This window comes from Bos grunniens, chromosome 5, assembly GCF_055505025.1.
Source record: "Bos grunniens cultivar Pamir isolate PY7600 chromosome 5, Bosgru_T2T1.0, whole genome shotgun sequence".
NCBI classification, from domain to species: domain Eukaryota; kingdom Metazoa; phylum Chordata; class Mammalia; order Artiodactyla; family Bovidae; genus Bos; species Bos grunniens.
In genome coordinates this window covers 30892940-30907120 of record NC_141169.1, presented here as the reverse complement: position 1 = coordinate 30907120, position 14181 = coordinate 30892940, and the positions used below count along the sequence as shown (strand labels likewise).

The 14181-nt window shown below is 49.3% G+C and overlaps 1 protein-coding gene across 8 annotated transcripts in view; it reads right to left on the bottom strand.

Moving 5' to 3' along the window:
• The window catches only part of FMNL3 (formin like 3), a 51464-nt gene that overhangs the window by 19012 nt on the left and 18271 nt on the right, over positions 1-14181 (bottom strand). For all 8 annotated transcript variants that reach the window (XM_086399569.1, XM_086399571.1, XM_086399570.1 and 5 more), the window contains exons 2-4: positions 1576-1659; positions 604-684; positions 257-333 (exon numbers count right to left, since the gene is read on the bottom strand). In XM_086399569.1, coding sequence (XP_086255695.1) covers positions 257-333; positions 604-684; positions 1576-1659 — 242 coding nt within the window. The remainder of the gene's footprint in view (positions 1-256; positions 334-603; positions 685-1575; positions 1660-14181) is intronic.

Below are 14181 nucleotides of genomic sequence, written 5' to 3'. Positions count from 1 at the left end.
TGTCTTCCACTCAAAGCCACAGACTGAGGACCCCAGGAGAGGCCCCAGGCTTGCCAGCAGCATCCAGTCAGCAGCTGGCAGAGCTGAGGGGGAGAAAAGCCAGAAAAGGAACAGTCTGAAGCCCTCTGGGGAACCAAAAGGCATTCGAGAGGCAGCTCTGCCCCACAACAAGGAGATAAACAGGCAAACTCTCTTCAGTGGACGCCGGGTCCTAAGCGGCCAGGTGGAAAGGCTCTGATGGTCAAGAGTGACTCACCCAATGTGGTTGGTCCGCAGTGAGATCTCCAGCTCTCTCAGTACTTTGGTTGACTCCTGCACTCTCCTCCTGAATTTCTGTGAATGTAGGATTCTGTCACTGATGGAGGCCCCCAAGTCAACTTTACAATACAAGCAAAAGGGGCAGAAAAGGAGAGGGAAGGCTCCCAAGAGGGCAGTGACAGTCCTTCCATCTGTTCCTAGCCAGCCATTCCCCCAGAGCCCCAGAACACAGAAACCCAGCTCCTGCTGCTCAGAACAGTCCTGACCCACGTCACAGGGTTTGCCCCTAAACCCCACAGGACTGCAAAGGACAGCAAGATGGGGCTACCCTGCTTTGCACCTCACCTTCCGAGTTACGCTGGGGTCCAAGAAGCTCTGGAGTTTCTGGATGTACGTGTGGGGAGGATTCTTCACCTGGAATCGTTCCTGTGAGGGAAACACGTGTGTGCACACAGACACTCAGGCTTCTGAGAAGAGTGCTGAGGAAGCAGGGCGCCCACAGTGTCTGATGTGAGGGGACTCCTTAAGCTGTCACCTGGCCCTTAACATCCCCCACACCATAAGTTCCCCTCCGTGACTTATCCTCAGGTACTTCTCTGTTGCCATCTTCTCCTCCTTTGATGAATAATTCTGAGTTACTGAGTAGACTCAGTAACCCTGAGTCTAAAGTAATTTTCTATGTTAAAAATTAAGAGGTTGCTTGCGGCCAGGCCTGTCCGAGTTCAAAAACTCATGATCTGTCATCTTCAAATGTACGCAGGGGAAAAAGCAAGGCCACAGGTGTGAGTTCTTGATTCTGAGCTAAGTGAAAATCTCTCTTTTCTCTTCTGGCTCCAAACACTTTCATGTAAAGGGAACTTCCAATCCTCACATTCTGAGATTTGGGAACAGAAGACTAGAGGACCGGGGCTTCTCATTCCTAGAGGCCTGTAAGTAATGGGGAAAAGGCTGCTATTCGCCAGGTCTGGAGCAGAGTGAAAGACAAATGGCGCTTTGGATTCTTCAGCCAGGCACAGCCCTCACCCTGGTTGGAAAGGCAGAAACAGGCTCTACTGGGGAAACCACCAAACTCCTTCACAGCAGACCTCACAGCTCAATAAACCTCACTGGGAAGAAATCAAGACAGTGCTTTGTGGGAGCTAAAGGGGAACCTGACCTGCCAGCCTGTGTCTGTTAGGAAAGTGCTTTTAGAAGAGGAAATAAGCATGGGCTGAGGCCAAGACCAGGCTGGGGTTCCTCAAGGGACCCCAGGGCTGCAGTTAATGCCCAAGGCCCCGCCGCCATGCTTGGCCTCACTTCCGGTCCCAAACCCTGTACCTGGTCACAGATGAGGTCCCACTTCTTCTCGTTGTCGTACTGCCGCAGGAGCCGCGCCTTGTCGGGAGGCAGGTTCATGGAGCTCTGCGGAGAGAACCTGAGTCAACAGAGCTGACAGGCTTCCCTCACGCCTGAACCCTCAGGTTTCACCCTGACATTCCATGGGTGAACAGGAAGGCTCAGAGGGGCACGGCCATCTTCCCATTTCCCCTTCATGTTTGGTTCAGTTTGGCTGAGCAGCATTTTCCAAACCACTGGTTGTGGAATCAGTGAAGTCAGTCAAGAGTAACTTTATTTTGAATGAGAATGAACAGATTAAAATAGAACAAGAATTTAAGATATCAGAATTGACTGCAATTAGGAAGTATAAATAATGTTTCACAAAGTTTTTATTTCATGAACAAAACAGACACACAATGTAAGATGTGTTTCTTAACATGGGACAGGTCAAAAAAGTTTGAAAGTCACCAGTCTAAAGTGACAACATCAATCAATTTCCCCCCACAGCCTGAGAGCTGGGCAGGCTTCCTGTACCACACACACCCCTGGGTGAATCCTGAGCCACCCATACATAGCCTGTGCAGATGCTACAACTCTAACCCTTTCTGTCACATCCAGGACACCAGGGAATGAGCAGAACATCAACATGAAGATAACTGTTCAAGTTTTTAAGGAAATAGTTTACAAGATTTCAGTACTTTTAATCATTAGTGCTGATTACTTATGACACAGCTCCTAATTATTTAAGACACAGTGAAGTATCCCAACCCTTCCCTGAGACACTCTAGCTGAGAGTACAGGACAGACCAGGAGTCATTTTATTTTGTTCACTACCATTTGCTGAATGAATACATGAACACAAGTGTAAGTGAATAAAAGCCAAGGCATCCAGGGGCAAGCCCCACCCAGACCAGCAGCTCCACTGTCCCCTCCTTACCCTTCACCTCCCGCTCCGGTCCAGCCAAGCCCCTCCTCTAACCAATCTAGCTGCCTTGGCTGCAGGTCCTCTCATCTTCCTCTCCCTTACTACTGCTCCAAGCTCAGCTCTAACTTCCAGGTAAACAAAGCATGACCACCTGGCTTATCTCTGTTGGGTCCTTGACATCCTTGTCCCTGGGGACACAAATTGTATGTGCCCAGGATCCTGAGGAGTCATACCAACTCTGAGTTACTCCAAAAACAGCAAGAGTATCCTGGGAGTAGGCTCTCTGTTTTCTAAGAAATTGAAAGAAAATCCTTAAACATTTATTTCTGTTACATGTATCTATTTATTAGGTATTTATTTACATACATGCTATTAAGCCAGTTGTATGCTCAAGGGCTTTCCAAGTGGTGCTGGTGGTAAAGAACCCGCCTGCCAATTCAGGAGACATAAAAGATGTGGGTTTGATCCCTGGATCAGGAAGATCCCCTGGAGGAGGGCACGCCAATCCACTCCAGTATTCTGGCCTGGAGAATCCCAAGGACAGAGGAGCCTGGCGAGCTACGGTCCATACGGTCACAAAGAGTTGGACACGACTGAAGCGACTTAACACACACACACACGGTCATCTAAAGGACTGACTGTACCATTATTCATATGATCTCCAACTCCTAATAACGTCTAACCCTAGGACAGGCACCAAGTAGAGAGTAGGCTGATGGTAAACCTATGGTTAAGAGGTTCCAGTTGTGGGGCTTCCCCGGTGGCTCAGTGGTAGAGAATCCGCCTGCCCATGAAGGAGACACAGGTTAACAATCCCTGATCCGGGAAGATCCCATATGCCATGGAGCAACCAAGCCCGTGCACCGCAACTAGTGAACCTGTGCTCTAGACCTGGGGGCTGAGCTGCGACTGCTGAAGACTGTGTGCCCTATAGCCTGTGTTTTGCAACAACAGAAGACACTACAATGTGAAGCCTGTGCCCTGAAACAAGAGAGTAGCCCTGCTCGGTGCAACTAGAGAAAAGCCTGAGCAGCAACAAACATCCAGCACAGCCCAAGATAGATAAATTAAAAAAAAAACAAACAGGTTCCGGTTCTGAGCTCTGGGCCAAGCTTCTGGCTGGAAACAGGGTCATTATGGCTCGAAAAAGGAAGTGGAGTTGGGATCTCTGTTCAGTGTTTAGAAATGGAAGAATTTAGAAACCCAGAAGAGAAGAAAAGAAGGGGAAGGGACTACCACGTCATGCCTCTCCGCATGGTTGCTCCCGCCCTGTGAGTCTGCCTGAGCTTCCGCAGGGAAGAGGGGCTAACCGAATCCGCCCCACTGCCGATGGAGCAGGCCTGGCCCGACAGGCAAATAGGACCCCAGGTGTTCTCTCTGGGACCACCCTGCTAAGGGCCGATCTCAGCGTGTCTGTGTGGCCAGCAGGACAGGAGCAGGAGGCCACCACAGAACAGGGACCCGAAGACCAAAGGTGGCCTGGAGCAAGTTCTCCCACCTAAGCAGGGCCAGGCTGCAGCCCGCAGAGCCCGTGGGACCAGGCCTGGTTCTGGCTCTGCACACGGCCTGAGGTGGCTTCACTGTCCTCCTGCCTCTCTCCCACGTCTGTGCCATGAAGACAGAAAACAGTAGTCTCCCCTGGAAACACGTGACTTGGGAAGGGGAGGGGGAGCTCGTCGTGGCTGTGGCAGACATCACATCCTGTCTACACCAACTTCCTCCCTCAGCCGCTGGGGCCTCACACTTCCCCACCAGGTGAACCACTGAGAAAACGTCTGGTCCCCCGGGGCTTCAAAGATGAAGCAGGGTCACCACCTCTGGGAACCCCAGCCACAGAGCATGGAAGAGGAACCTCGGGGAACTGGCCAGACTTTAGATGCCCAGGAGAGAGGGATGCCAGCAAACAGAAACCAGGGACAGGAGCGTGAAGCAGTTCTGACCACAGGCCCACGTCCTCCAGTCTAGAGCTCTGGGTGACGCTTCTGAGCAGTGAGGGAAGTTTTCTCTCCTTTGTGACTGAAGTGCGATGGGGAAGGAAGTGGGTGGGGGAATTCCCCAGCCTCCAGCACTCACAAGAAGTCAGCTATGGACTGTGGGGGGTGGGAGCCACCCATCACGGGCAGGGCCAGGGTTTGGTGGTTCTCTCCCCACCCAGCCATGGCACTGGGGCCCCTGCCTCCAACAGATACTGTGTGTGAGGCCAACAGGGCTCAATGTCCTGAGGAAGGGCAGCTTCCTGAGTTCCGGGGACAGCCAGGGAGCAAACCTGCCAACCTTCCTTCCAGTTTCAGTCAGAGGTTGCTTCCTTGACATTTTCCTGCTGTAGCTCCACTGAGACCACAGGCTCTCTTGAGGCAGAAGCCGGGCTGAGTTCTTGCTAACTCCTCTAGGAGCCCCTTGCTGAAGAGAAAGGAGACTCGGCTGTTTTGGAGCAGAGGACACTGGATGTGGAACCAGCGAGCTCCAGATCGAGTTCAAGCTCTTCAGAGTCACAGAACCTTAAAGAGCTCATTCACAAAACGGAGATAATCTCACCACTTCACAGGGTTTTATGAGGATTAAATGATAAATACTTTAGGTCCGAGTAAGTCTGGAACACTGTGGGTGTTCAACACACTTCCCTCCCCTCTCCTCCTAGAAACCCTGAGCGATGCTCTGACACCCCAAGGACCTGCCCTCTCCCCGGCTGTCCTCTATTCCTGCCTCTGTCCCTCCTCCTTCAGCTCTGCTTCTCAACACTCTGGGGACAGAGCAACCCCTCACCCCTGCTTTGATCCTTCGCTGCTAAGACTAGGAGGCAGTAAAACATCACTGTCCTTGGGATGGGAGGGGAAGACTCCAAGGAGACGGGAGAAGAGGAACTCAGACTCAAAGCAACTCTGGGACTGATTCCTAAATCAGAGGGAACCAGCCAGAAGTCTAAAATAAAAACCTATAACAGAAAGAAGCAGAAAGGGGTGGATCTGATGCTTCTCCAGCAAGGCAGCTCTGGTTTACGGCCAGTTTGAGACCAGGCCGAGCACCCTGCTCAGGGGCCAACCCCTTCCATGGGAGCAAGGGCCCAGTCCCCGCAGCGAGGTTTCCTTACTCCCCACACGACCCTGTTGGCCCCAGAGAAGCAGAGGAGGGGGGAGCTGGCTCTGGTCACAGAGGTTCCTTTCCCTTTCCTGCTCTGCACCCCCAGTCAGTTAGCCCCTCCTCGCTTCCTTCCCACCGCAGGGGAAGGGAAATGCCGGTGTGGCTGGAGTTTCCTTCAAAGCTGTGGGTCCTGTGCTGGGACTCACCCCTCCTCTGCCAGTCTCCTTGGGCCAGGCCTGGGGAAAACCCAACAAACAGAGATAGGAACCACCCAAAATTCCCAGCTGCCTCTACTGGTCCCAGTCAGTCATGATAAATTTCAGGATCAGAGGCTAAAATGGCACAGTTCCTCTGAGGAGAGAGAGAGAAAGAGAGAGAGATGGCTGAAATGTTCCTGCAAAGGGGATTCTGGAGACTTAAGGAAAGGCAGGCAGGGGCTGTTCATTTTGAGCAAATATAGAATGTGAGTTGGTGGTTTTCTTAATGTTTTCCGTCTCAGAACCACCTCCCCACCGAGGCCCTTATGGCTGGCCACTTCTCCCTGGAGTGGTAGCCGCAGTCGCCATGCTCAGCCCACGGGGCAGGGAGCCCTGGGAAGCGGAGTCTAGATCCTCCCCAGAGGGGAAGTGAGGCACCGTCCCAGGCTGGTACCATATGCTATTGAGCCCTGGCCCCTGGTCACAGCTGCCAGCAAGTCCTCTCGGGCATCTGCAGATCAGTCCATTATGCGGATGGCAGAGGAGAAGGCAGTGAGAAGGTACGAGGTGTAGGAGTCCAGGAGACTGCTGGAGGAGCAGCTGGAGTACCATATTCCCACCAGGAGCCCCTCACAAACCAACATCTCTGCCCCCAAGTCAATGGAGAAGCAGGCAACACTGGGCACAGAGGCCCACGCCCAGCCGCCAAATGGACCTAGGGTTAGGAGTGGCCAGGCCTTCCCTCCACATGTCTCTCCTGGTGGGCAGTAGGGGCAGCTGTGGCCAGCTGGGTACTGCTCCCAAAGGGCGGGAGCCCAAGGAGGTGGGAGGCATCATTCCTGCTACCCCGGCCCCCTCAGCGGCCATAGCCAGCCCTGCCGCGGTAGCAGCTCCCAGACAATGAGAGTTATTTTCAGCCAGCGCTTTAACACAAGCCAGCTGGCCAGTGTGCAGGGCGGGAGGCCTCCTCCACCCGGCCCGCCCAGACAGCAGGCCCAGCCCGGTGCTTACGCTGCCGCCGCCTCTGCGTCACTGTTTGTTTATCTCACTCCTTCAGCACAGCTCCTCCCAACTGCCCCCCAAAACTACAATATTGGCAAAAGGAAATAAAAAAAATCAGAGTGTTTGAGCAAAGGTCCAAGAGCTAAAATTAAGAAGGTCCAGACATGGGAAGCACAGCTTCCCCAGCCCCGTGACCGGTGGGTGTAGTACAGGGAGGAAGTGGGCCGGGTCGGCAGCCAGGTCTCAATGCAGCCCCCGCAGACAGGCCGAGCCAGGCTCTGCGGCCAACCTAGGAGACGAAGCTCAAGATGGCTCTCCTCGCTTTCCTCCCTCCCATCCTTCTTTTCAGAGCTCAGGTTTGGAGAAGATAACATGAGACAGACAGAGCCTGGAATGAGCCCGAGTCTACTGCGAAAGGCTCTGGGAGAAGAAGTGCCCTGCGGCAGAAAGGAAATCACAAGAACAGTTCATGACACTTGGCTGGAGGAAGAGGGAGCCCTGCCCATGATGGAGTGGGGTGAACACTTGAAGAACAGGAAGGAGTGGACCAGGAGCAGTCACCTCCCTAGATGCGAGGCCTGGAGCCCTGGTGCCGCCAAATCCCACAGCCTCAACAGAGCAGCTCCCCTGCCACCCTCCTCCCTCCATTTGCAGCCCATGCACAGGAGCTCATGGGTGTGACCCAGCGCTTACCACACACACAGTTTGCTTAAGGCCTGAGCTGCCCAACTAGACCTGTGGGAAATTTACCGCAGTACCTTATGACAAAAGACATCGGAAAAGTGGGTGCTCCTTGACTTAAGCGTCTGTAGCGGCTTAGATCTGACTTTCTGGTTTTGTTTGCTTGAAGCTATCACTTTGGGGACAAGCTACCAGAGAAAAGCCAGCTTTCAGAGCCCTGTCTGGAGAACGTGCTTCTGTGGTCACTGATGACTCTATAACCAGAAATGACTTGCTGAGTGGTTACGGGCCAAGTCCCTGAGCAGCCTGGAGGAAAAAGAGATGGATTTGCCAGATGTCTCAGGCTGAGCTCCGCAACTCACACCAGGGAAGTCGGGTAAAGGCAAGGTCCCGGAAGGCCGGTGTCAATCAAACGAAGAGGTGGCTTTATCCAAATACAACTGTACCCCTGAGGCCTCCTCCTCACCATGGTCGACTCCCACCTGGGATCCTGAACTGGTGCAGGAAGTCAGTCAGGTCCCCAGCGCCAGCAAAGCCCCCTAGCTCTACTCTCTGCCACGCCGCCGGCCTTACACCTGACATCGGGTAACCTGAGCAGGTAACCTGGCCCTGGCTAAGGACGCCCTCTTGGCCTACTCAGTCAAGAAGCATACAATCTGGGATAGAAGAACTCTTGTTAGCCACAGGCCCCAAGCCCCAGCTTAAAAACACCACTGCCACAGCAACTCGATCTGTCTGCTGGCTCCTCAGCCCCTCCTCGCGGTTAGCCAGACCCACACACTCCCCAGTTACGCAGAATGGAAACTATTCTGCTGGGGGCCGCTGCCTTTTCCAAAGCCAAGGCGTCCTGGGGCAGACTCACATTGTCCCTGTAGCCAACCAGGGTTTACCCTTCTCTTCACCATATTCTGCCTTCCCGCAGGGGGAGCCCTTAGGCAGTGCCACCTCAGAGAGGACACAACATTTCTGGGGTTACACCCCACAAAAGACATTTTCCTCTCTCTCCTCGGACCACAGGCCATTACTCACTAGGACCCAAGTGTGCTTCTCCCAGGGTCTCTCATCCATACCTTTTCTTCCCCTCCCGTGGCCATCATCAGATGGCCCTTGTTGTACACTCCTGACCTTCTGGGATAAACTTCTAGCTGGCATCCCTACTTCCAGCCTGCATGTGGATGGAATTTCCAAACTTCCTAGCACATAAGATAAATCATGCTTTTCAGTTCAGAAATCTCTGACTCCTTACCATTTACACAAGAAAACCTAAACTCCTTGGCTGACTTGTTCTCAGCATCTTAGATAAGCAAGAGCTTCAGAGCTAAGATTTTTTTCCATGTTGGCCCCAGCATCTCTGACCAGCTCATTGTCTCCTGGGTTCTCTTGGAGCAGCTACTCTAGTCATAGGATTCACTTGTAACTCATGTTTCCCCAATCTTCTGAATCCCTACCTATCACTACTAGACTCAAAATCCAACTCTGTGACTACCCAACATAGCTCAGTCCCTCTTCTGAGCTCCAAAGCATAATTATATGTGAAGAATGATAAGGCGGAGACCTGCTTGTTATCCCCAACCTCTTCTCATCTTCCTTATTAATGAACCTCCAATGCTTAGCTGAGCACTTAGCAACCCAGAATTAATACATTTCTATAAACAACAAGATCCTACTGAATAGCACAGGGAACTAAATTCAATATCCTGGGATAAACCATAGTGGAAAAGAATATAAAAAAGAATGTATATATGTGTATAACTGAGTCACTCTGCTGTACAGCAGAAATTAACACATTGTAAATCAACTATACTTCATAAACATTTTTTTAATACAAAGAATTAATATATTTCTCATCTTTCCTAGAATTCAGATGTGGCTATGTGACCACATGGGATGTGAACAGAAATAGTATGTATAACTTCTGAGAAGTATCATTAAAGGGAGGGAGTATACCTTTTTTTCTCCTTTCTGCTTCCAGCTGGCTGGAATGCAGAGACAATAACTGGAACTTCAGCAGCTATTCTGGAAAATGAGGTGACCTTAGAAATGAAATCCAGATGAGTGAAGCAAAGAGAAAGAAAGTACCTGGTCACTGAGACTGTGGATCTCAACACAAATTGAATGAGGTCATATAGTGCATTTTCATGCGTGTGCTTCCTTTATTTCAATTAGAATACAACTGCTGGAGGGGAGGAGTCATGCCTTATCCTCCTCTGAATCATGTGCAGGTGCTTAATAAATAACTGATTGATCCTGCTACTACCTCATCCACCACCAAGTCCTTTGTTCAGTCCCTGGTTATTTTTGGAGGGGATTATCCAACTTCTCACAATTGTCCTTGCTATTTCTGGTCTTATAATCTGCCTTATGTGCTACAGCCCAAATCACTTTCCTTATATGTTGCTTCTCCCGCACCAAATTCCCACTTCTCATTGGGTTTCAACTCTGTCTTTCGGTTCATGTTATAAGTCTAAGACACTCCCTTGACTTATTGTCTAACCAGATGCACTTAAAGTCCGCTAGACCACAAGCTCCTGAGCACAGGCATCATCATCACCAGCTTGTTGATCACTGCGGTAGGTGCTCAATAAAGATTGAGCAAACTGAATTTCCCCAGACATATATTCTTCATCCGCTCCCTAAGATTTCTCCTCCATCGTCCTCAGAGATCATCTCCTTCCCAGCCGCCAGCCATGCCCCTCATCCAATTCACAAGGGGAGAAATCCCACCTTCTCTAGCAAATCTGTCATAAGTAAGACTGGGAAGGTTTACACTCTCCCCTAAAAGTGTCTCTACACGTTCCCTAATGCTTTTAGCATGTGTTCATGGAGTTGTGATGTACAGCTAATGTCTCTTCACTTTTTCTTGGGCGTTCAATAAACATCACAAATCTCAAAGAGTGGCTAAACCACAGAATGAGGAGCTACACTGCCCTAGTACGAATCTTGGTTCCACCACTTACTAGTGTGGCCTTGGGAGAGTTATTTAATTTCTATGAGCCTCAGTTTCCTCATCTGTAAAATGGAGGTACAAACAGTACCTACTTCTTAAGGTTGCTATGACAATTAAATAAGTTAGTATACATAAAGCATTTAAATCAGAACTAACTAGGTAATAAATGTTACACATAAAGCTAGCTGTGTTCTTCTTGGTTTTTTGTTTGTTTTTGGTTGGGATTTCTTATTCAACAATTAGCAGAAAATAACTATATGCCCGTCACTAAGCTAGGAGCTACAGATATAAAAATAAATAACGTAGGATCCCTACATTCAGAAAGTTTATATCCAAGGTAGATCAGCAAGCCAGGGATGAGTGCACACAGTACTGCTGTCAAACAGCAGCATATGGCACTGTGGGGTCCCAGGGAGGAAACGGAACAGAGGAGTCAAGTAAGGCTTCCTGGAAGAAATGCTATAGGATTTACTCTTAAAACATCAAGCAGGAGGAAGTTAGGCAAAAGCAATGAAGCAGGGGAAGATGGTGAAATTCTGGGCAAGGACATGGCATTTGCAAGTACACAGAAGTACAAAACACCATAAAAAGCCCAGGAGTCTCCAAGTGATCTGCAATAACAGAACAAAAGCATATTCAAGGAAATTACAGCAGGAAGGGAATGGCCAGATGACACAAGGTCCTAGGAACTAAGGGTAAATCTGTGGGCATGAGTAGGATACTAATGACACTACCATTAAAATGAAAAATGGAATAATGACAAAAGCTGATGACATTTATTGACAAAACTGAGATGAGAACTCTATATAAATTATCTCATTAATTCTTACAACTAGCCTATGGAGTTAGGACCAAAATCATTCCTATTTAACAAGTGAGGAAACAAAGGCTCGGAAAGGCAGGCCAAGGAACTTGCCCAAGGTCACACAGCTAGTGCGTGATGGAGTTGAGGTTTGAACCCAGGTCTGATCCTGACTTTGTATTCTCACACAATGCCTCCTCTGAGACAACCAATTGTTTTAGCCTTTCTCTGAACCTTTTCGGATTGTATGCATCCTTCAGGGTTAATATGATCAAGGTGCCTCATGAAGCCCCCTTCAAACAACCCAGACCTCTGCACACTCCGTCCCTTGAACCTCTGCAGGGCTACTGCCCTCGCTTCCCATCCACGATTACATGTCATCATTCCTTTAGCATCTTCGGGGCACCATACACTGTGCCAACCGGAAGTCTTGTTTTGTCTGGCAATAACTTTTATACGTTTACCCAAAAAAGGAAAAATTATGGCTTATAAATATCTACTTTGGTCTGAACACTATGCTAGATCTTTTAATTGTTAAGATTTCATGAAAAAACAAAATGATTTCACTCCCATATTGCTACTCATTTTTCACATTCTGTATTATTTCTTGAACTAGACTGTAAGCTTCCTGAGGGCATGGACTTTTCCTTGATCTCACATGTTCCTAGACAATCTGACATAAAGAAGCCTAATAGGTGTTGTGAGTTGCCCGTGTGGCCGGCTGGGGACAGCACTCCACCCCACCCAGTACCACTGGGTCTGGATTTCCAGGAGTCTCGTTATAAACCCAGGAGCTTATCACGAAGTCATAAAACCTAATGAATCCCTTCCTACGTCCAGACTACATGTGGGAGAGGCATGACTTCTGCTTTATGGAAGGACAAACTGAGGCCCAGCACCAGTCATATCAGCTGGGGAGAGGCACTACAAGTCTTATCTCCCCTGGCTTTTCCAATTGCTCTCAAACGGGGGTCCATCTCAGTGCCTCGGAGCACCTCGCCTCTTTGGGGAGGAAACATAAAGACCCCAGTCTGCTCTTGATCCACAACCCGCCTTCCCAACATTGTCCCTCCCTCATACTTGTTAAGGCCAGAGCTTGACACAGGGGTCATGACTGCCCACACCCCCAACCCCATCTTTGAGTGTCCCAGCCTTTTTCTATCTCATTTGATCGTCTAGCCAGAAACAAAAAACAAAAAACATCTGTTTAGAGGCAGCCTCATAAGAGTTCCCACCCCTCGACCCAGAGAGACTCTGAATCTTGTCTGCTTCTCTCAGTGTCTGGCATTCTGGGTGTCATAACCACTCAGGGCCACAGATGGGGAGGAAAACATTACTGAGCGTCTGTTACACGCCAGGCACTTTTATCACTACTCTCAGTAACCCGTGGAGGTTAAGTGGTGTTATGCCTGTTTAACTGGTGAAAGAATTAAGAATCTGAGACCAACAGGCTTGAAGTCACACCGAATGAGGCAGAACCAAGATTCAAACCCAGATATGTGGCCTCCCACAGAACTTTTGACAGGACATGCCTTTTTCTGCCATATCTTGCCATCTCCTTTCAAAGAAATCAAATCTCCATTTCTAACTTGGAAAGGCCCACCTGGATTTGTCTGACTGACTTTGGTTGATCATTAAACAGTGCTTCCCTGTCCAGCAAGACTGGGTGAAACAAGCTGAACGAGGTATGTGTGCCCGACACCTGAAGTTCAAGGCTTCTGTCTCACAGGAAGAGGGACACCATGCAGAGCAGAAAGCCAAGGGAACTCCCTCTTGGATACTACCAGTGACAATTCCTTCATATCTGAATGGCATTTTAAACATTCAGAGCCATCTATAAATAACGGCATGGGCTTTGCAACAGGGAGAACCTAGATTTGAGTCCTGGTACTTTTCATGAGACAGTGGGAATGTTACTAGACTTCTCTGAACTTCAGTTTCCTCATCTATAAAATGTGAATCACAATCTCTATCTCCTACAAGAATTCAGTGATGGGATGAATGAACGACAAGTATTTTGCATATGGCCTGGCCCAGGAGAAGGGCTCTATAAATGGTAACTGGGATGAGCCACTCCAGGAGTCGCAGGTGATTCAAAGACAGCTTCTAAGCCCATACATAAAACATAATTTCACAGTATTTTAAAATACACAAAAGACAGAGTCTATACATGCAGCTGAACAATATAGGTTAAATATATTTACTTATATGTTTACTAATTTTCTAGGTTAGAGCAGTTGCACATACACCCCTTTGAAAGATAAGACTGAAAATACCAATGGCCACTCAGGGGATTCACAGGAAAGCTAGGACCAGAGTTTGAGGAGAAAGAATTGAGTCACTGACTGACTAAGGTGCTCTGCTGCGTGATCTTTTGAATGAGATTTTTCAAAGAAAGTTGTTTTTAGGGTTCCACCTTATCTCAAGTCCCTCGCTTCCCCGTTGTCTCCTGACTTCCTCAGGTTAAACCTGCGGTCTGCAAAGCTGAGGTTTGATTAACCACAAATCTGTTTTCTGTCCCCTCAGCTAACCATTTTTCTCCACAACTCTGTTTCTTCCCTTGTGACCTTGCAGAAGTCCCTGGAGTTGTCCCTCCCAGACACACTAAACGGCTGTGCTGTCTATGGGAATATAGAGATAGGCATGAGAATGTTTAAGCCTCAAATTTTATTTGACCAATAGACACCGTGCATGCTGAGTTGCTTCAGTTGTGTCCGACTCTGTGAGCCCCCATGGACTGTAGACTGCCAGGCTCCTCTGTCCATGGGATTCTCCAGGCAAGAAAACTGGAGTGGGTTGCCATACCCTCTTCCAGGGGATCTTCCCAACTCAGGAATCGAACCCACAACCCACACGTCTTATGTCTCCTGCATTGGCAGAAGGGTTCTTTACCACTCGCATCACCTGGGAACACACCAATGACTCACTCAAACATGCATTTCTACCTCAAGCTAGAAATCTGAGTGCCATCCTG